Raw genomic sequence first — 21851 nt, forward strand, 5'->3', positions numbered from 1 at the left:
GGACACTGACTCTCCTTAACTCTTCGGGGCTGAACCCCTTGCCAGCCCAAACTTGGGTTGATGTCTGACAGTAGGTATTTTGCTACTGGCTGGACAGATTCAGGTGCAAAGCATGGGGAAATTCAGCATGCTTTTGCTTGTGGATCTTCTGAGCTGACTGGTTGAAATATGTGTCAACCCACTGCTGCCAATTTTTGTAGAGGTGGGACTGTGGAATCATGCCATTTTGGCTGAGTCCTATGGCTGCATATAACTCTCGTTCCATGGAGAAGAGCCAAGTTCACTCACCCTTAAATCTGCATCATATCATTCTGTTCTACTTGATCTATTACTTGGAATTTTTCTCAACCTACTTAGGAGGTGTAGTCACTTCCAAACTAAACTGTAAACTCTTGAAGGGCAAGGAATAACCCTTCCAGGAAATTTGTATTCTTTTCAAAGCACCACAGTGTTCTGGATACAGAAGATCTTTGATATAGTCTGGTGTGCCTATGGCCTCACTCACTCAGTTATGTCTGGCCCTTTGGTTCCCCATGGACTGTAGCCTGCCAGGATCCTCTGTCCATGGGATTTCTCAAGCAAGAATACTGGAGTAGGTTGCCATCTCCTCCTCCAGGGGACCTTCTCAATCCAGGGATTGAACCCATGTCTCCTGTGGCTCTTGCACTGAAAGGTGGATTCTTTACCATGCCTACCACTTAACAAACCCATTAGCAGGTTAGCCTTCAGTTCTGAAAACTAATCATCAATCTAATCAGCCTTACAAATCTGTGTACCTATGGGTGTACCTATGGCTGATTCTTGTTGATGTATGACAGAAAACCACAAAATTCTGTAAAGCAATTTTCCTTCACTTAAAAATTTTTTTTTAAAAAGTTAAGTGCTTGTCTAAGTGCATCTGGATTCTTTGACATGGAACAGACCACTCACTTACTCCTCTGTGCCCTTACTAGACTTATTTAAACTTTTGTTATAGTCTCGGTGACACTTGATTGGCTGCAGGAACAGAGATTATATCTTTGTGGACTCAGTTCCTAGGGCACTGTCTGAAACTGTCAAGTACATAACAAGGCAGTGAATGAATGAGTTAGTGGCAGAGTGTGGCTAGAGTTAAATACAAACAGGACAAGGATACCATCATGTGTCTCAAATGCAAAATATGTGTTAGGTACTGTGTTCTGCGGCTGGCATTTATTTATTTAATGCTCTCAGTAACTATGTAAAGTACTGGGTTGGCCCAAAACTTCATAACATCGTATGGAAAAATCCAAACAAAATTTTTGGCCACTCCAATAGATACAGCTATTCTCATTTTGTAGATGAGAATACTAAGGCATGGAGAAGTGCAGTACTTTCCCAAAGTCACACAGCTAGAAAGAGGCAGAAGCGGCACTGAACCTAGGCATTTTGTTATAGAATCTGCCTCACTACTGCTTGCCTATTTAAATGCTGTTCCTTCCCTTACTGCTGCTCTTTTAATTGGTTTTCAAGGCTGATTCTCTTAGTGGAGTACCCTGGGTATTTCTCCTCTATGCAGAAATACTGATATGAAAAAGAAGTTGAGGGAACTGATAACATAGATGAAACCACTAAAAACTTTGTTGTCACAGAATTTGCCTGGTCCCAATAATCTGGGATCAGGCCATAATACTTACACTTAGCAGATGCACAATGTCTGCTATGTGGCTGTGAATGAACAATTCCGTGGTTTCATCAGAAGGTAAAGTTCGGCTGAGAGAAGACAAAGATCTCAGGGCTGTCAGCTTCTCAAGTTGACTCTGAGTTTGTGGGAAAATGATACAAACACAATTCTACATTATAATCTCATTTGATAATTGTCAAAGGCTTTTGAAAAGCTTCTTGGAATGTTTTAAACGACTGACATCTCATCCAACCCAAGATTAGCATTTTATTACAAGGAATAAAGAAGTTGCAGAGGAATAAAATTCCTTGGCCAGTGGCCCTGCCTGAGTTTGGGTCTTCATTTTCCCTCTCAGCTAGATTTTACTAAGTACTCCATGATGGCTCTATCCACCCTTAGTCTGCATCTCCACCCACCTTCCCTGTCTGTGTGCTGTGTGCTTAGTTGCTCAGTCGTGTCCGACTCTTTGCAACCCCATGGACAGACCTGCCAGGTTCCTCTGTCCATGGGGATTCTCTAGGCAAGAATACTGGAGTGGGTTGCCATGCCCTTCTCCAGGGGATCTTCCCAACCCAGGAATTGAACCCAGGTCTCCCACATTGCAGGCAGATTCTTTACTGTCTGAGCCACCAGGGAAGCCCTCCCTGTTTATTGTTTCTTAAAGGTGACCTCTGATACCATTACGTCCAGCTCTCCTGATGTCATTAAAAATTCATTATTTTGAGTCTCTGTTTCCTGTTAAAATACAAGTTCTGATTTGAAGAATAAAATCTTTTGTATTGTTTCCTTATCTGATTATAAAAGCAATATCTATCATACAAACTGAAAAAATAAGGTATTAAGAAGAAAGCAAAAGACACCAATAATTCTACATGTCATGAGAAAATTTCTTCCAGTCTTTTCTCGCCTACATGTAGATGGTATAAATTCGTATAAGCCCTCTAGATAGCAAGTGGCAATAGTAGCAACATATAGCAATGTCCTGATTTTCTATCACCTGTATCAGTAGAACAAGCCTACATTGGGTTGCTGTGCTCCAGTTTTGTCCCCTTCTAAAATAGATGGGGAAACAGTGGACACAGTGTCAGACTTTATTTTTTCGGGCTCCAAAATCACTGCAGATGGTGACTGCAGCCATGAAATTAAAAGACGCTTACTTCTTGGAAGGAAAGTTATGACCAAACTAGATAGCATATTGAAAAGCAGAGACATTACTTTGCCAACAAAGGTCCATCTAGTCAAGGCTATGGTTTTTCCAGTGGTCATGTATGGATGTGAGAGTTGGACTGTGAAGAAAGCTGAGTGCCGAAGAATTGATGCTTTTGAACTGTGGTGTTGGAGAAGACTCTTGAGAGTCCCTTGGACTGCAAGGAGATCCAACCAGTCCATCCTAAAGGAGATCAGTCCTGGGTGTTCTTTGGAAGGAATGATGCTAAAGCTGAAACTCCAATACTCTGGCCACCTCATGTGAATAATTGACTCATTGGAAAAGACTCTGATGCTGGGAGGGATTGGGGGCAGGAGGAGAAGGGGATGACAGAGGATGAGATGGCTAGATGGCATCACCAACTTGATGCACATGAGTTTGGGTGAACTCCAGGAGTTGGTGATGGACAGGGAGGCCTGGCGTGCTGCAATTCATGGGGTTGCAGAGAGCTGGACACTACTGAGCGACTGAGCTGAACTGAACTGAATCTATTCACCCAGCTATTACCAGTTTCATGTCATAAAATGCAAATTTGATCAGGTAACTCTCTCTCTACTGATACTCTTTTTAACAGCACCCATTAAAGTCAAGGCCCTTCTCAAAGTGACCGCAGCTAATCTCTGTCATTTCATCTTCCGCCTTGTCTGGTAGCATACTGAGTTTTAGCCCAGTTAAGTTTCATGCTGCCCTTTCTTGCTTTGGGGCCTTTCTGCCTTCTCACTTGTCTATACTTTTTGTTTACAGACTGAAACCTACATATGCTTTAAGACTTAGATCATGCATTTTCTCCTGAAGTTGGGTCAAGTACCCTTCTAAGTGTATCCATAAATTACATGTATATATTGCTAACGTGGTATTTGTGATACTGTGATAAAGTTGCCTTCTTACTCATCTATTACCCTGACTGGCTGTGGATTTAGGTCAGGGCAGGGAATGGGCTTTTTCTTTTTTTCCCCCAATTCACTGCAGTAATCCAAGCTCTTTATTAATTAAAAAGAAATCCTTTAGAAAGTCCTACTGACATGAAGTACAAAGAAAAGTCCAAGTCAAAAGTGAAGACCAACACTCTGGCTTTAAGTCTTAAAAAAATTTTTTTACTGGCATTATCCGTAGAGAAAATATAAAACTTGTTGAATTTTCACAAACCCCAACATCTGTGCACATATATTCAAGGGAAATGAAAACTGGATCTCAGAGAGGTATCTGTACTCCCATATGCACTGCAGCATTATTCCCAGTTAGATAGATGGCACAGCGGTAAAGAATCTGCCGGCCAGTGCAGGAGATGCAAGAGACGTGAGTTCAATCCATGGGCCGAAAAGCTCCCTTGGAATAGGAAATGGCAACCCACCCAGGACTCTTGTCTGGAGAACTCCATGGACAGAGGAACCTGGTGGGCTGCAGTCCACGGGGTCGAAAGGAGTCAGACACTGCTGAGCACATGTGAACATGGAAATGACCCAAGTGTCTGCTGACAAACGGCAGAGACCTTGGACACTGGTTTAGACGTGCCAGGCTTCTCTGAGCTCATCAGACATTCTCTGACCCTTTCCGCCACAAAGCTTTTAAGTGTTTCATTTCCTATTTCTGGAACGTGTGTGTGTGTGTGGTGTCACTTCAATTGTGTCCGACTCTCTGCAACCCTATGGACTGTAGCTCACCACGCTCCTCTGCCCATGGGATTCTCCAGGCAAGGATTCTGGAGCGGGTTGCCATGTCCTCCTCCAGCGGATCCTCCCAACTCAGAGATCAACCCTCCAATTTTAACTTCTCCTACTTTCTCCTATTCATTCCTTAGACTTGAGCTGATAGGATACTTCCTCAGGAATGCCTCCCTTTACCCCCAGGTCAAGACAAATTCTCTTGTTATATGCTCCCACAGAATGAATGAATGTTTCACTTAAATAATGAATACTGCATTATTAAGTAGGATAATACAGATTTATAGTTATTGACCAAGAAATTTCTTTTTTCTCCCACTATCTCTGATGTGTGCTTTTCTATAATTACATGCATTTGTATGCACAAGAAAAAGTCTGAAAATACACACACCAAAATGTTAACAGAAGTTATCCTAGGAGGGAAACTAAGATAACTTAAATCTTGAGGGGATTAGGGAAGATTAACCTGTACCTTTTATTACAGTTTTCTTTGTTTTTATAGGAAATTTAAAATTTTTATAAACATGATTATAAACATAATTTAGAAGAATATGTAAATATATTTATTATAAATACAAAACACAAATATAAAAGTGTTGTGGATAAAGAATGGCACCTGCCATTTCAGTGAACAAACGGTGCTGCGTCCGTCAAGCCATCAGCCACTGGAGCTGCTCCGTACCTTCTCACATGCACTAAAATGATTAATCTGAAATGTCTGCTTTTGTGATTAGCAGTCCATCTTTTGGTGCTTTCACTACACAGTTTTTTTTCCCCATCAAAAACTCCTTTTTATCCTGACTCCTCCCTTACCAATAGTCCCTCAGAGCTATCTGAAAGACTGTCATTCCAGTCCTTAGCCGCTCAGTCCTATCCAACTCTTTGTGAGCCCAGGGACTGTAGCCCTCCAGGCTCCTTTGTCCACGGAATTCTCCAGGTAAGAATACTAGAGTGGGTTGCCATTCTCTTCTCTAGGGCATCTTCCCAACCCAGGGATCTAACCTGGGTCTCTCACATTGCAGGCAGACTCTGAGCCACCAGGGAAGCCCTTTAGTCCTTAGTAACACTTCTGAAAAAGCCGAACTCTTCATTTGCAGGTTATGGTTTTTTTTTTTCCAGTTGACAGTATACATATAAATCAATTTTATAGCCTATAGTATAAATGTTCTATATAAAAAAATTTAAGATATTTGGTAGATGAATAATTTGAATGACTTGGAAGATTGCTTGTGCATACCTTTAGTTCACCATTAAAAAACTTCTGGATGGATTGGATCAGCTGCTCAACAACGACTTCACCGAGGGGGCCTTGGTGGGTCAGATGTCTGGAGGTGTCTGTGAGGGATTCCCTGGGGAGTCCGGGGATTTCTGAGATGTCCGAGTCTAACGTGCAAAGAAAGACGTTGGATGTTGCCTCTGTACTGTGTGAAGTCATACAGTTTAGTGGGGAGAACCCCCGGACATCAAGATAGATAGGTCCTGTTCTCACCCTTCCTATTTCCTCTGCAACCCGGGACAAGTCTCTTCCCCTCCTGAGTCTCAGTTTTCTCAATTACAAATCCAATGTTCTCCAGTGAGTGAGTGAAGTCACTCAGTCGTGTCCGACTCTTCGTGACCCCATGGACTGTAAACTAACAGGCTCCTCCGTCCATGGGATTCTCCAGGCAAGAGTATGAGAGTGGGTTGCCATTTCCTTCTCCAAGGCCTCCAAGGGCCAACGGCCTCCAATGTTCTCCAAGGGCCTCCTAAACTACAAACACCTTTAAGGTTGGGATGAGGAAGGAGGGATATAGGAGCATGGATTTTTCTCAGTCTGAGACTAGTTTGAATCCTGGCTCTACCACTTACTAGCTATATGACATTCATTAAATTAGTCTGTCTCTTAGAAGCTTAGATTCCTCACCAATAAAACACGGTTATTGTTGGGGACTGAGTGAGGTAGTACATACAGAAGGCTTTCCCAGTATGTGGCCCACAGTAAGCACTTCAATGGTAGATATTCTTCTGTAAATCCAAAAGTCTTTGACCCTGCAGTGACTAGAGATTAAAATATAGTGGCCTCTTGTGCTGATGATCTCTTTCCAAATGGAGCAGGTAGCTGAGTAAGTAAGTGCTTGAGGTGTCTCCTTCTTGACCTGAGATATAGTGGGTTGGCCAAAAAGTTAGTTTGGGTTTTTCCATACCATCTTATGGAAACATCTGAACGAAATTTTGGGCCAACCTAACACTTTGAGAGCACAGGCTCCAGAGTCTGCCTAGGCTCACATCCTGGTTCTGCCTCTTTCTAGCTTTCTGACTTTATGCAACCTTCGTTTCTCTGGGCCTGTTTCTACATTTCCAAAATGGGGATGATAACAACCTTCTTTATTGAGTGACAAGGATTCTGCTGGCATCATTTTCCTCTTCATGTAGTTTTTAAGATTATAAAGTACACAAATTCTGTTTAACACACAAACTTTTCAGGAAAAAAAAGGAACACTATGATACCAATTACAGAGATTATAAAATAAATATATCATGATTAGAAATGATGCAATGTGACGATATGTATCTTATAATTGAGGAAATACAATAATTTTATTGCCAGTGAGGAACATAGCGTTTTCCTTTGGGCTTTCCTAGATTCAGGTCATTTTATATCCTTGCTTCCTCCATTTCTGATTCCAAATTCCTTATTCCTATTGGGCAAACAGCCTTCCTAGCTCCTCCCTAACACACCTATCAGCTGAAGGTTTCTCTACTTTTGTTCCCTTAGTGGTTTTCTGACTACTGTCTTCTGTATATTTCTCCCACTTCCTGCCACGTGTCTGTCGTCCATTGGAAGCCTATGTTCCTGTTCACTTATGATCTTTGCACAGGCTTTCCTTCTGCCTGCCTGTTTCTTCTTCTCTCCCCACCTTCCCTTCCTCTCTTTGCCTAGCTAATCCCTACTCATCCATCAGAGCTCGACTCCAGGATCCCTTTCCTGAATCCCCTCTTTGCCCATTTTGGCTAAGTATCCTCTAAGCTGCTAATAAACCTTTCTCTGTCTGCTCATTACTTCCTTCCCAACCCTTAATCACACACATTAGACTGAGCTCCAATCATTTGTTTATAAGTACACTGTTCTATAGCTAGATCAGTGTTGAGAGAACAATAGGCCTTCAATAAATATTTGTTGAATGTATGTACAAGTGAATGAATGTAGTTCCTCAAACACACTGTAGCTGTTCGACTTTTTCATAGTGCTTACTACAACTTGTAATTACTTTGTTTGTTGTCTGTTTACTTTTTGGGGGTCATTTTCAAAAAGCACTATAATGTAAATCCTATGAGGGCAGGGGTCACATTGGCCCTGTTCATTGTTGTATGCCCAGCAACTGGTCCTCAATAAATGTTTGTAGAATAAATGAAAGATAGTTATGCTGTAACCCAATCCAGCAACCATCCACATCTGCCTCTCCCTTCTCAGAATCCTTCTAGCACTTAGACTCTGTACAAGCCTTTAGGATGATCTGTTTCAGGACTAAGTTTGGATTTCTATATACCTAGAATAATGTATCATCTCATTTTACCAATCACATTCCAAGGTCTTAAAGTCAGGGACCAAACTCGCTGTCAAAATCTAGTTGACAGCTGGTCATCCTAAAACGTCACTTGACAAGAGATTCCCTGTTCCCAGCCCCACTCCTTTATCTTTCCCCCATTTCACCTGTAAGTTCAAGGCTACTTGGTTGCTTTTTAATATCCTCTAAGTTGCCCAGCTGCAAATCCACACTTCCCGAATCACTGTCAGAAGCACAATGCATCACTATTTCTTCTCGACTACAGATCCTAGGAATGAAGAGGGGATTGGAAAAATTAGTTTTTCAGGACGGCTTCTGTCTCATCACTCAAGTGAAAATTTAAATGTCCCCTTCTCAGAGAGGCATTTATTGATCACCAATCTAGATTAGGTAGCTTCTCCCTACCCTGTCTCATATTTATTTGTTCATTTCTTGCATAGTATTTAATTATTACTTACAATTATCAAGCTCATGTGTGTTTGTTTACTAACCACCTCCCATCAGACTATAAACTCCATGAGGGAAGAAATCTTGTTGACATGGTCACAGTTGTATATTTGATATGGACAGAGTAAAGGGACAAAGTAAGTGATTAAATAGGTAATCCCACTAAGGAATCATAAGTAATGGAAAAACTATGGGAGACCCCTAAGTTAACAGTCACTCAGGAAAACAGGTTTACTTACGACAAAACCAAGAACAAAGCTGAGCAACAAAACTGTGCAGCAGGGAACTTTCCTGGTGGTCCAGTGGTTAAGAATCCACCTTCCAATGCAGGGGATGCAGGTTCCATCCCTGGTCTGGGAACGAAGTTCCTGCATGCTGCGGGGCAACTAAGCACATGTGTTGCAACTAGAGAAGCCCTTGCAACACAGCACGAGGAGCCCCCATGCATAGCAACTAAAGAAAGTTCACATCCTGCAGCGAAGATGCAGCACAGCCAAAAAAAACAAAAAAACCAAAAAAACAACTTTATGAATATTAGGTTCACTTTCTTCTGAAATATAAAATGTGTACCTAAAATTAATATGATATCTTGCATGTAAGTTACCATATTTTAAACAAAAGATATCCTCAGGAAGCATTTTAATCTTTGCTATATTTTCCATATAGTACTTTTTAATTCATATTTCAATGTTGACATATTTCAAATAGGGAAAATGGACTGTTGTAATCCTTCGTATGGTGTTTCCATTCAATTAGCTCTATCTTTCTTTTTCTAAGCAAACAAGATGGCAATTTACTCAAAGTCAACCGGTAATAACATATATCAGCCAGAGTCGAACAAACACAGTGCTGCACATGCTACACCTTTTAAAATCAAACAATTTTAAATAAAAGCAAACATGAACATTAAAAAAAAAACACCACCAGAAACCTGTGCAATAGAAGCATGAGGTATACCCATGCACAATAGTGGAATGAGACCCACATCCTGTCCAATGAGGTCAGTAAGTTAATGATTCCTATTTCATGCTCCTCTGCACACACTAAAAAAGGGATAAGGTGACATTATACTGAAACCTGAGCTGATTTACCATTTATGGGGTTCATTACCATCTTTTTGCTCATTTTCACTGTACCATGACAGTCTCACTTTGAACATGTAGAGATGAGAAAACTCCCCCACCTGATACAGAGGAGGAGGAGCTGATGATGGAAGCCTGATGTCCACTAAAGAATGAGGGAGAAGGTGGTCTTCTCCCCCTTCCCACATTTCCTTTGAGTATAAAACTGTAGGGCAGTACGTTCTGAGCCCTGCACCCTCCTGCCCATCTGCTTGTAAACCTCACAAGCATCCTATTCTAATGAATCACTTCTTATTTATAACATTGCCTCTCAGTCAGTTCTTTCTGTGTTGAGACATAACTGCATAGGGGCTCTTTGGAGCCTCTGAAACATACTTCTGTGGTTTCATCCTCAGTACCTAACATATTGTCAGTCTCATGAGAAGTGAACGGACAGGTAAAAGACACTACTCCACTGATAAAAGAGACTGGGGCAGAACACTGGCCCTGTCTCAGCCCCTCTTGCTCTTTCCTAGTTTTTCTTTCTTCTTATCACACAGTACCATCTATCATTCACTTATTAATGATATTGTTTATCATCATTATCCTTCTACTAAAATGTCTTGAATATTCATTGGAAGGACCCATGCTGAAGCTGACGCTCCAATACTTTGGCCACCTGATGCGAAGAACTAACTCACTGGAAAAGACCCTGATGCTGGGAAAGATTGAAGGCAAAAGGAGCAGGAGGCGGAAGAGGGTGAGATGGTTAGACAGCATCACTGATCAATGGAAATGAATTTAAGCAAAGGAGATAATAGAGGACAGGGGAGCCTAGCGTGCTGCAGTCCATGGGGTCGAAAAGAGTGGGACATGACTTAGGGACTGAAAAACAACAATAAACATGTAACTGAAACTTTAGAAGTAACTTCTGTTCTGAATTAGATAATTTTCAAACACAACACAAATATTTTCAAGTTTCTGTGCTATTTATAATGTAAAATTTACAGATGCAATATATTTTTAAGTTTAATCTCGATTAACATTATTTCCAACATTAAATTTACACAATAACAAAGCAATAAGTCAAGCCCTGGTTTGTAGCATTTGCTGACTCTATGGTATAAATATTCCATTTGCAGCCAAATCAAGCTACCAATGTTACTGGGAAAAGATGTGTAGTAGCACAGCATGATATAATATTTCCACCATTCATATACAGTAGATACAAGCTACCACAAAAGCACAGACAATGGTAAAATAAAGGAAAATAATTAGGAAATGATGAGTTTTGTTTTTAATATACTTTATTTCAAGTATACAAAATTTAATTCTTCTAATAGCTGTATTTAACAATCAATTTACAAAATTCCTTTCACTTATATACTTTTTACTTAGGTATAGTTGATTTAGGGAGAAGGCAATGGCAACCCACTCCAGTACTCTAGCCTGGAAAATCCCATGGGCGGAGGAGCCTGGTAGGCTGCAGTCCACAGGGTCATGAAGAGTTGGACTCAACTGAACGACTTCACTTTCACTTTTTAGTTTCATGCATTGGAGAAGGAAATGGCAACCCACTCCAGTGTTCTTGCCTGGAGAATCCCAGGGATGGGGGAGCCTGGTGGGCTGCTGTCTATGGGGCTGCACAGAGTCAGACACAACTGAAGCGACTTAGCAGCAGCAGCAGCGTAGTTGATTCATGGGCTTCGCCGGTGGCACTAGTAGTAAAGAACCCATCTTGACAATGCAGGAGGCATAAGAACCTCAGGTTCCATCCCCGGGTCAGGAAGATCCCCTGGAGGAGGGCATGGCAACCCACTCCAGTATTCTACCCTGAGAGTCCCATGGACAGAAGAGCCTGGAGAACTACAGTCAATGGGGTCACAAAGAGTTGGACATGACTGAAGCGACTGAGCACGTATGCACACATAGTTGATTTACAATGCTGTGTCAGTTTCTGGTGTACACCAACGTGAGAGAATATAGAGATACATACAGAAAATACATATATATTCTTTTTCTTATTCTTTTTCGTTGGTTTACTATAGGATACTGAATACAGTTCCCTGCGCTATACAGTAGGACTTTTCAGTTCAGTTCAGTCGCTCAGTTGAGTCCTACTCTTTGCAACCCAATGGACTGCAGCACATCAGGTTTCCCTGTCCATCGCCAACTTGCTCAAACTCATGACCGTTGAGTCAGTGAGGCCATATAACCATCTCATCCTCTGCTGTCCCCTTCTCCTCCTGTCTTCAATCCTTCCCAGCATCAGGGTCTTTTCCAATGAATCAATTCTTGGCAGCAGGTGGCGAAAGTACTGGAGTTTCAGTTTCAGCATCAGTCCTTTCAGTGAATATTCAGGAATGATTTCCTTTAGGATTGACTGGTTTGATCTTCTTGCAGTCAGTCCAAGGGATTCTCAAGAGTCTTCTCCAACACCATAGTTCAAAAACATCAATTCATCAGCGCTCAGCTTTCTTTATAGTCCAACTCTCACATCCATACATGACTACCGGAAAAACTATAGCTTTGACTAGACAATTTGACTATTTCAAATTTGGCAATTTAAAAAAAGGCACCAGAGATCCAATTGCCAACATCCCAGTAGGACTTTGCGGTTTATCAAAATTCCCGAGAAATTTAACAGTTGACTCTCACAAGCTGGTATGAGGCTTCAGCACACCACTGGTTGTCTTAGTATTGAGTTGGAGGAGTTCTTTATATATTCTAGATCAGTGCTGTCCAATAGAATATTCTGTGACCACGGCAATGTTCTATATGCTCTATAATTGTGCGCAGTTCAGTATCATCTCCACCAGCCACATGGGGCCACTGAATGTTTGAAGTATGGTTAATACAAATGATACACTGAATTTTTAATTTTAATTAAATTCAAATTAAAATATCCACATATTTAATGGCTAGTATACCATACAATAGCACACTACCAAACAGAGAAAGAACTGACTCTTCCTTGTTTGGGACAGTAATAGACGGTAATATCCAGGACACTAATGATTGTAAAAGTTATATCGCATTGTGAATACTTTGTGTTCGTAACAGTTAAAAGCAGATTATAGTCAGACTGTTCTGGTTCACATTTTTAAATATTCTTCTCTATAAAATGGAAATATTAATAGTACATATCTCACAGACTGGGGATGAGCAGTGAATGAAACAAAGTACATGCAGCGTTTAGTACCCTGTCTGGCTATCCCGTAAACGCTCCATAATCTTGAATTACCTAATTAATAAATTCTTAGATGAGTCACTTCCATTGGGATTTATATTCTCCTCACACAAAGGTATGCAGATCAGTTAAAAAGTCACTTATAAGTCAGTTACTAACAACCGAAACAATCTTCAGGGAAAGCTGTCATAATTTTCTTATAAAAAAAAAAAAGAACAAACCCGCAAACCGCTCAAATGTTGCCGGCCCTTTTCCACCGGACCCTTTCCATTCCTTTAAAATCGGCCGGGTAGCAGAGAGACGACTGAGTGACAGTGCGATCGGCCAATCACAGGAGGCCCCGTCTCGGGCCCACCCCCGAGGTCTCGTCCAACCGCCTGCCGGTGGCTTCCGGAATGGGACGGTTGCGAGGAGGTCGGTTCCAAGTGGGCCGGGGCGCGGGGGGGGGACGCGGACGTGTACGCGAGGGCCGTGGCGCACTGCGCGCTCAGCACCGTGCAGCTGGTGAGAGCGGCCCGGCCCAGCGGAACGGCGGGGACTGACCTGTGCCTGGAGCCCATCCCAGCACACGGGGTCTGCCGCGAGTCCCTGGCGTCCCCTCCGGAGTCCTTTTGGAGCCACCCTCCCGAGCGGAAGTCCGCCTGCGGCTCGGGCCCTGGCGGGACCTGCTCGGAGGAATGGCGCTGCGGGGTGAGGCGTTGCGCAGGGCTCGACAACGGGGTCCCGCGGCCCACACGCCTTGGCGAGTGGGCCGTCGCCCGCGGGAGGCTAGTGCTCGCCATTCGGGGGCCGGCCAGGAGGGGTCCTCTTCCCCTGCGGGGCAGGGGCATGAGCTCGGGCTCTTTGGGGGTCCGGCGTCTGACGGGGGGCTGGCCAGCGGTTGGGACTGCGGGCGAGTGGAGGAGAGGGTGGCGGTGGGTGCGGCGCGGGCTACGGGTCCCCCCGAGACCCAGGCGGGGACTGCAGCCGCGGATAATCCGCGGTCTGGCTTCACCCATTCATTTGACTCGCGCGCGCTTCCGGGCCAGGTGGCCTAAGAGTGAGCTTTTGGCTAAATCGTCCTTCTTTGAACCATAGTTTCCTGTTCAGTGAAAGGGGTGAGAAAGTCACACCTTTTTGGGAGCTTACGAGCGTGAGTTCTGAATTTAAGATGTCTCCGGGTACAAACTTGCACTGTGCCACGTTTTCGTAAAGTGACCCCGTGCAAGTTACTTAACTCCTCTGCACCTCAGTTTCTCATCTGTTAGATAGGTTAGTCTCGTAAATTAGGATGGGAGTTAAATGAGACCATCTCCCTGCATAGTGTAGAACAGTGCGCCGCAATCAGTAAGCACTCAGTAAACTGAACTATATTGCCAGGTATTGAGAGGACACTGCAGGATGCAACCTCGTGTAGTCTCACAGCAACATGGGAAATGGGTACTATTTTATTATTTCCACTTGACAGACGGAATCTCAGAGAAGACAGGTAACTTGCCCAAGGTAACAATGAATAAATCTGTGGGCTCGCTGCTCCATTATTTGACAGGTTGAAGATAATAGAGTTCCTGCAGTTTGATTCTCAACTGGTTAACCTGTCTTAGGGCGGGTAACTATTTCTGAGACTCAGTTTCTTGGTCTGTAAAGTGTGCAGACTTGGGTATTGTGAGGATTTAATGACTAAATGCACACAGAGTTCTTTAGTATTGTGGGGCATACCAGGCACGTGTTAAGTGCTCAGATTACAGTCCCCAAAGATGTATGGTTAATATCGTTGATACGAGGTGGGAAGATCAGGATACTGGCCCAAGTGCTATGTTAGAGGAACTTGCAGTCTAGCTGGGAAAATGCTAGTCACAGTTACTAGATCTTAATGCACTGAGTACATGCACGTATTCAAGGCACTGGGTCAGCATTAGTATCTGGATCCCTCTTTTACATCTTTACACGTATCAGCAATTCTGATTGAGTTCTAGCCAGACTCCAACCAGCTGGTCCCCTGGTTTAGACCACCACCACCATCTTTTTTCTTGAGATGTGGCTGTGGTCTCCTGACTGGTGTCTCTTTTTCTATCCTTGCCCCTCTATAATCTCAGCACAGTATTGTTTGTTCTCAACACAAAGTTCCTGTTAAAATGAAAGTCAGATCACTCCTCTGCTCAAAATTTTCTCACTTAATAAAAGCCAGGGTGCCCATAGGGTCGTCTGGGCTTGACCTTTGCTGTGTCTGTTGTACTTCTCACCCCTTAATCCTCTCCAGCCATGTTGCCCTGGCTAGTGCAGAAAGTCCCGTCCGCACTCCAGATTCAGGGTCTTTGTACTTGCTTTTCTTCTTGGGATAGTTTCCTCCCGATATCTTCATGACTTGCTCCTTCTTTTCCCTCAGATTTATACATAATATCTATTTCTTAGTTAGGCCTTCAGAGGCTGCCATGTTTAAAGTTTCAGCTCTTCCCAGATATCCCTTATGTTCTTTATTTTTCTCCACAGCACTTTTCACCTTCTAAGATGATGAATAATGTTTCTTAGTTATTTTGTGTCATGTCTTTTCCCACTGGAGTGTAAGTTCCATGAGGTTAGGGGTTTTTGTTCCATTTCATGTTGTATTAACACCAAAAATAGTTCTTGGTACATAGTTCAGAAACATTGGATGAAGGATGATCCACATTGCAGATCTCTTTCTAGTTTTTTTAAAGAGCTTTCACATTCTTTAGGTTATTTAATACACACAAGGGCTTAAGTAGCACAAACACTCATATCCCTAATGTAGGCATCCCTTCATCAACATTCTACCAAAAATAGTGGAGTGAGAACTCTTTAGATGGACCTGGGTATGAGTCCAAGATTGGCTGTGTCTAGGCTGTTCTGGTTGTCTTTCTTATTTGTAAAATAACTTTCTCAAGGGGTTCTAGTTCAAACTGAAGTAGACGATATAGGCAAAGGGGCATTAATTATAAATGTTAACCCTGTGATTACTGTTACTTGGAAGGCACACTGTTCATGAAGCTGCCCATTTAAAAGGCTTTTATTCCAATGAAAACTAGAAATGTTCGACTCCTGGCATTTCCCTCTGTCCCCTGGAGCGTGATAGATAAGGACTAGGTTTTTTTTTCCCATTTATTCAGCGAATATTAATTCAGTACTACCATGTGCAAGGCTTGGAAATATTGGGATGAATAAAAGCAACAGTCTATCCTTGTGGAGCTTATAGTTTAGCAGAGAAATCAGACATTACTAAATTTAGTTGTAAAAAATACTGCATAGAATTGCAAGTTGCTTTGAGCGGATATAGAAACAACAACAGTGTAAAAGCAGGAGCAGCTAACATTTATGTAACCCTTATTTATATACATGCCGCTAACATCCATATTCTAACTTAATGCATGTAATCCTAACAACCCTGAGGTAGATACTGGTATTACCCCACTTGAGGAAACTGAGGCACAGACTGGTCACATTGTAACTGCCACAGCCACCTGGCTAAAAAGTGACAGAGCTGAGATTTAAACCTGGCCCCAGACACCTTGTGTTTCACCGTAGAACTGGGACCCCATCCAAAGGAGGGCTGCTGGGGGGCTTCTTAAGGAAGAGATGCTGCTGCTGCTGCTAAGTCACTTCAGTTGTGTCTGACTGTGCGACCCCATAGATGGCAGCCCACCAGGCTCCCCCGTCGCTGGGATTCTCCAGGCAAGAACACTGGAGTGGGGTGCCATTTCCTTCTCCAGTGAGTGAAAGTGAAGTCGCTCAGTCGTGTTGGACTTCTTAGCGACCCCATGGACTGCAGCCTGCTGGACTCCTCTGTCCATGGGATTTTCCAGGCAAGAGTACTGGAGTAGGTTGCCATTGCCTTCTCCGAAGGAAGAGATACTTGACCTGAAATCTGAAAGTTGAAATTAAGCAGGAGAAGACATGCCAAAGAGCTGAATAGGAAAGAACTACTACTACTACTACCAAGTCGCTTCAGTCGTGTCTGACTCTGTGTGACCCCATAGACAACACAACTCGTTAAAGGAACGGAGAGGAGGGCAGAGAGCCACAGATGAAAGAGTGGGGGAAGAGATCCACTGGGAAACGGGCAAGGCCACGTGAGGACTCGGGTTTGGATTTGTCGTAGGAGGCATTGGAGCTACAAACATACGTGAGATGGGAATGGTGTGATGAGCCCCTTGCTTTAGATGCTCAGAAGCTGCTGGGAGGACTGTCATTCAGATAGCTGAAGACTGTGCCCACCGGTTCCCCAGGTGGAACCTCCCATTTCCTCACCCTTTCTCACATGACTTGGTTCCCAGACCTTGGTGCGCCTCATCATTGGAACTGTGTATAAAACTTTGAATAGTGTGGAGTGTATTTATTTAACAATCATTTCCCCCCAAGGTTCAAGCACTGTCTTCCTGTTGGCCCTGACAATCATAGCCAGTGCCCAGGCTTTGACGCCCACTCACTACCTCACCAAGCATGATGTCGAGAGACTGAAAGCCTCGCTGGACCGCCCTTTCACAAGTTTGGAGTCTGCTTTCTACTCCATCGTGGGACTCAGCAGCCTTGGTGCCCAGGTGCCAGATGTAAAGGTGAGATCACTTTCGCCTCGGTGGCCTCATTCCTTCACTGTCTTCCTTTTGTGTACTTCAAACCTAACTCTTGCTTATTTGAGAATACCCAAGGCTAAGCCAATATCATAAATATTTATATCAGTCTGACAGATCCTCTTTTTTTTCCCCTGAATGACTAATGTATGTTAGTACCATGCTGGTTGTTTTAGTAAAGTATAAAGAAGACCAAGTCATAAATCCTTTAGGAACTTTCTGTAGCTTTTATTGAAACTTACAGTGAGGTGGGCTTTCCTGGTAGCTCAGACGGTAAAGAATTTGCCAGCATGCTAGAGATCGCAGTTTGATCTCTGGGTGGGAAAGATCCCCTGGAGAAAGGAATGGCAACCCACTCCAGTGTTCTTACCTGGAGAATCCCATGGGCAGAGGAGTCTCATGGGCAACAGTCTATGGGGTGGCAAAGAGTCGGACATGACTGAGTGACTTCTGTTTCATTTCACTTCACTTACAGTGAGGCTATACTTGTTAAGTGCCCCGTGTGTGTGGGTAATAAATATTAAAGGAGTTCAAGATGGGGAGCATCCACTTTTATTGAACACTGACAGTTACAGCATCAGGCAATTGTGATATATTATTTGGGTCTTTGATTAGGAAAAATGCGTCATGACTGAAACCTTTCCTGGATTTAGTAAAAGTCTTAAATTGTGAATTTACATTTTATTCATTATAGCAACATGGACAGCCTAGGGTAGGGAATTAGGGCCCGGTTTCTCACATAAGCCTTGTGTGTCAGTTTCCTATAGTTGTGTAACAAGTTACTGTGAACTTAGGGATTTAAAACAACACCCATTTATGAATGGATAGTTCTATAGGCCAGAAGTCCAGACAGGCTTGGCGGGGTTCTCTGCTTAGTGTCTCATAGGTCCCTTTGAAGGTGTTGGCCAGGCTTGGCTCTTAACCATAGGCTCTTCAGGTTGTTGGCAGAATCCAGTTTCTTGTAGTCGTAGGTCTGAGGTCCCCATTTTCTCGCTGTCAAGCCAAGGGCTGCTGTCCACTCCTCATGGCCACCTCCTTTCTTCTCATCTTGCCCTGTGCCCACTTAGGTCAGTCATGGCATGTTGAGTCCTTCTTGCTCTCCAAATCTCTCTGACCTCCTCTTCTGCTACCAGTTAGAAAAAACTCTGCAATTAAAAGGCTTACCTTTTAGGTCAGGCCTTCCTGGAAAATCTCTAAATTTTAAGGTCTGCTGTTGTGGGGCTTTAATTACACCTAAAAAATCCCTTCATAACAATTCTTAGGTTAGTGTTTAACTATATAATCAATGGATGGAAATCTGATGATGACATCTTTAGAATGCTGCCTTTCTTATACTAGCATGGAAATGGCCCCACATTTAAATGGTTTATGACTAAAGTTTATTTTTCACTTGTACTATAATATGGCCATCAACAGTCAGCTGAGGCTTTGCTTTATATTCTTCAGGCTAAGATTTAGCCTGATGGAGTAGTCTCTTTCTGGACTGATGTAGAGATGAAAGTGTGACTTTTACAACTTCTCTTCAGAAGAGATACTTGCCACTTCTTTTTTCTTTCTCATTTCTTTGCCTAAAGCAAGTTCAGTAGCCATGCCTGGGTTCAACAGATTAAGGCAATGTAATCTTCAGAGGACAGTGCATTTTAGGGAGCGGTAACGTGTCCAGGTAGCTGCTCACTCCCTTTGCTAAGGCCTGTCTTGGTATCCTCCCGGACTCTCACATGCTTTGCATCTTTACCAGTCTCCCTCCGCCCCCAACTTTTAATTATGGAACAAGCCAGGTCAGTTGTCCTGGAGAATTTTCCCCATTCTGCCTTTGATTGATTGTATCCTCATGTTGTTTTTGAACATATTTTCTTACCTCTTGGATTCTTATAAACGGATAATTCTTGAGGCTTATTTTATATTCAGGGTCAGTTTGTAGGCAGCGCTGTATACCTCCTATTAGTGGATGCATAATACCTGATTGTTTCATTTTTAGTTATGATAAAGTTAGATTCAGGTGTTGTCACACTAGTTTATCTCTTGTACACAGTATATAGCAGGGATTTGTTTTTCAATCTGTTCTGACAATCTCAGTCTCTTAGTTGGGGATTTAGTTCATTTATATTTTTTGTAACTATGGATTTAAGTCTACCATTTTGTTATTTTCTATTTGTCTATCCATCCTTTCCTCTTCCTTTCCTTTCTTAGTTTGAATCTTTTTAAAAAATAGTTTATCTCTTTTATTGACTTTATGCTTACTTAGTTTTTTAGCAGTTGATCTAGAGATTGTAATATACATCTTTTTTTAAAAAACGTAGTATTTAATTGGCTGTGCTGGGTCTTGGTTGCTGCTTGTGGGCTTTCTGTAGTTGTGGCGTGTAGGGGCTACTCTAGCTGTGGTGGGCAGGCTTCTCATTGCGGAGGCTTCTCTTGCTGGGGAGCACAGGGTTTAGGGAGCACGGGTCTCAGTAGCTGCAGCTCATGGGTTCTAAGTTTAGTATTTGTGGCCTGGGCTTAGTTGTCCTGTGGTATATGGAATCTTCTGGACCAGGGATTGAACCCATGTCCCCTGCATTGGCAGGTGGATTTTCAACCACTGGACCACCAGGGAAGTCCCTGTTAATATGCATCTTAACTTATCACAGTGTATTTTGAATTATTTTGCCACATCATGAATAAGGAAAGGACCTTATAACAAAATATTTCTCTTCAAACTCCCATCATTTGTACTACTGTCATACTTTTTACTTTTTTTCAAGGATCACAGCCTTGTGTTGTCTGGTGTCTCAACATCTCATTTTGTTCAGTTTTATAGTTATATGTGGCAGTTTAATATTTTAATTCCGTCCTGGTCAGAATAGGTAGTCCCAGTTGATGTCTTGCAGTCCCTTGCAATTGTTATTTTTTTTGATGCTCAAAATGTTCCATTTTTGCCAGTGGGCCAGAATATTTCTGTATGTGTGTGTTTTTGTGAACTAGTAGTCTGAGAATTTCTGATGTCCTCAGTTTATCCTTCCTGGCTGGGACTAGAATCAGTAATTGCTACTATCTATTGAATATCTGATATACACCAGATACACTGGACATGTTATCTTGAGTGTTCTTAATTCTCAGTTCAGTTCAGTCGCTCAGTGGTGTCCAACTCTTTGTGACCCCATTGACTGCAGCATGCCAGGCCTCCCTGTCCATCACCAACTCCCAGAGTTTACTCAAACTCATGTCCATCAAGTCGGTGATGCCATCCTACCATCTCATCCTCTGTCGTCCCTTTCTCCTCCCACCTTCAACCTTTCCTAGCGTCAGGGTCTTTTCAGATGAGTCAGTTCTTCCCATCAGGTGGCCAGAGTATTGGAGTTTCACCTTTAGCATCAGTCCTTCCAATGAATATTCAGGACTGATTTCCTTTAGGATGAACTGGTTGGATCTCCTTGCAGTCCAAGGGACTCTCAAGAGTCTTCTCCAACATCACACACAGTTCAAAAGCATCAATTCTTCGGCGCTCAGCTTTCTTTATAGTCCAACTCTCACATCCATACATGACTACTGGAAAAACCATAGCTTTGACTAGACAGACCTTTGTTGGCAAAGTAATGTCTCTGCTTTTTAATATGCTGTCTAGGTTGGTCATAACTTTTCTTACATGGAGCAAGTGTCTTTTAATTTCTTGGCTGCAGTCACCATCTGCCGTGATTTTGGAGCCCAAAAAAGTAATGTCTGTCACTTTACACTGTTTCCCCATCTATTTCCCATGAAGTGATGGGACCAGATGCCATTATCTTAGTTTTCTGAATGTTGAGCTTTAAGCCAACTTTTTCACTCTCCTCTTTCACTTTCATCAAGAGGCTCTTTAGTTCTTCTTCACTTTCTGCCTAAGGGTGGTGTCATCTGCATATCTGAGGTTATTGATATTTCTCCTGGCAATCTTGATTCCAGCTTGTGCTTCCTCCAGCCCAGCGTTTCTCATGATGCATTCTGCATAGAAGTTAAATAAGCAGGGTGACAATATACAGCCTTGACGTACTCCTTTTCCTATTTGGAACCAGTCTGTTGTCCCGTGTCTAGTTCTAACTGTTGCTTCCTGACCTGCATACAGAGTTCTCAAGAGGCAGGTCAGGTGGTCTGGTATTCCCATCTCTTTAAGAATTTTCCACAGTTCTTAATTCCACATGGTCAGAAATATTTTCCTGTAATAGAGGAGAAAACACAAGTTGAGAAAGGTTAAGAAAATTGCCCTGTGTCTGCTAACCATCATCTGAATAGTAGCCCCTAGGGTCAAATCTAGCTTGAAGTCTGTTTTTGTAAATAAAAGTTTACTGAAACACAACTAGACCCTTCATTTATATATTGCTTATGGCTACTTTTGTACTTTCACAGTAAAGTTGAGTAATTATTAAAGGGAATTATCTGGCCCCCAAAGCCTATTTATTCTCTGACCCTTTGTAGAAAATTTGCTAATCCCTGCTGTATGAGAGCTGCACTTATTCAGAAATTCAGATATCTTCCTGATAGCTATTATTTGTTCCTGCCCGGTATTTCTGTGTGTGACTGTTGAAA

General features: G+C 42.6%; 2 protein-coding genes across 4 annotated transcripts in view; one reads left to right on the plus strand and one right to left on the minus strand.

The window, feature by feature from the left end:
* Positions 1 to 13583, minus strand: part of MROH8 (maestro heat like repeat family member 8) — a 41292-nt gene extending 27709 nt beyond the window's left edge. For both annotated transcript variants that reach the window (XM_069548537.1, XM_069548536.1), the window contains exons 1-4: positions 13297 to 13583; positions 8202 to 8323; positions 5748 to 5893; positions 1656 to 1778 (exon numbers count right to left, since the gene is read on the minus strand). In XM_069548537.1, the coding sequence (XP_069404638.1) occupies positions 1656 to 1778; positions 5748 to 5893; positions 8202 to 8323; positions 13297 to 13583 (678 nt within the window). The remainder of the gene's footprint in view (positions 1 to 1655; positions 1779 to 5747; positions 5894 to 8201; positions 8324 to 13296) is intronic.
* The window catches only part of RPN2 (ribophorin II), a 50074-nt gene continuing 41361 nt past the window's right edge, over positions 13139 to 21851 (plus strand). Inside the window, exons 1-2 of one of the 2 annotated variants that reach the window (XM_069548535.1) lie at positions 13139 to 13443; positions 17107 to 17300. In XM_069548535.1, the coding sequence (XP_069404636.1) occupies positions 13431 to 13443; positions 17107 to 17300 (207 nt within the window). In that variant the 5' untranslated portion in view covers positions 13139 to 13430. The remainder of the gene's footprint in view (positions 13444 to 17106; positions 17301 to 21851) is intronic. The other variant, XM_069548534.1, reaches the window with a different exon arrangement.

The sequence above is a fragment of the Ovis canadensis genome, chromosome 13 (assembly GCF_042477335.2).
Source record: "Ovis canadensis isolate MfBH-ARS-UI-01 breed Bighorn chromosome 13, ARS-UI_OviCan_v2, whole genome shotgun sequence".
NCBI classification, from domain to species: domain Eukaryota; kingdom Metazoa; phylum Chordata; class Mammalia; order Artiodactyla; family Bovidae; genus Ovis; species Ovis canadensis.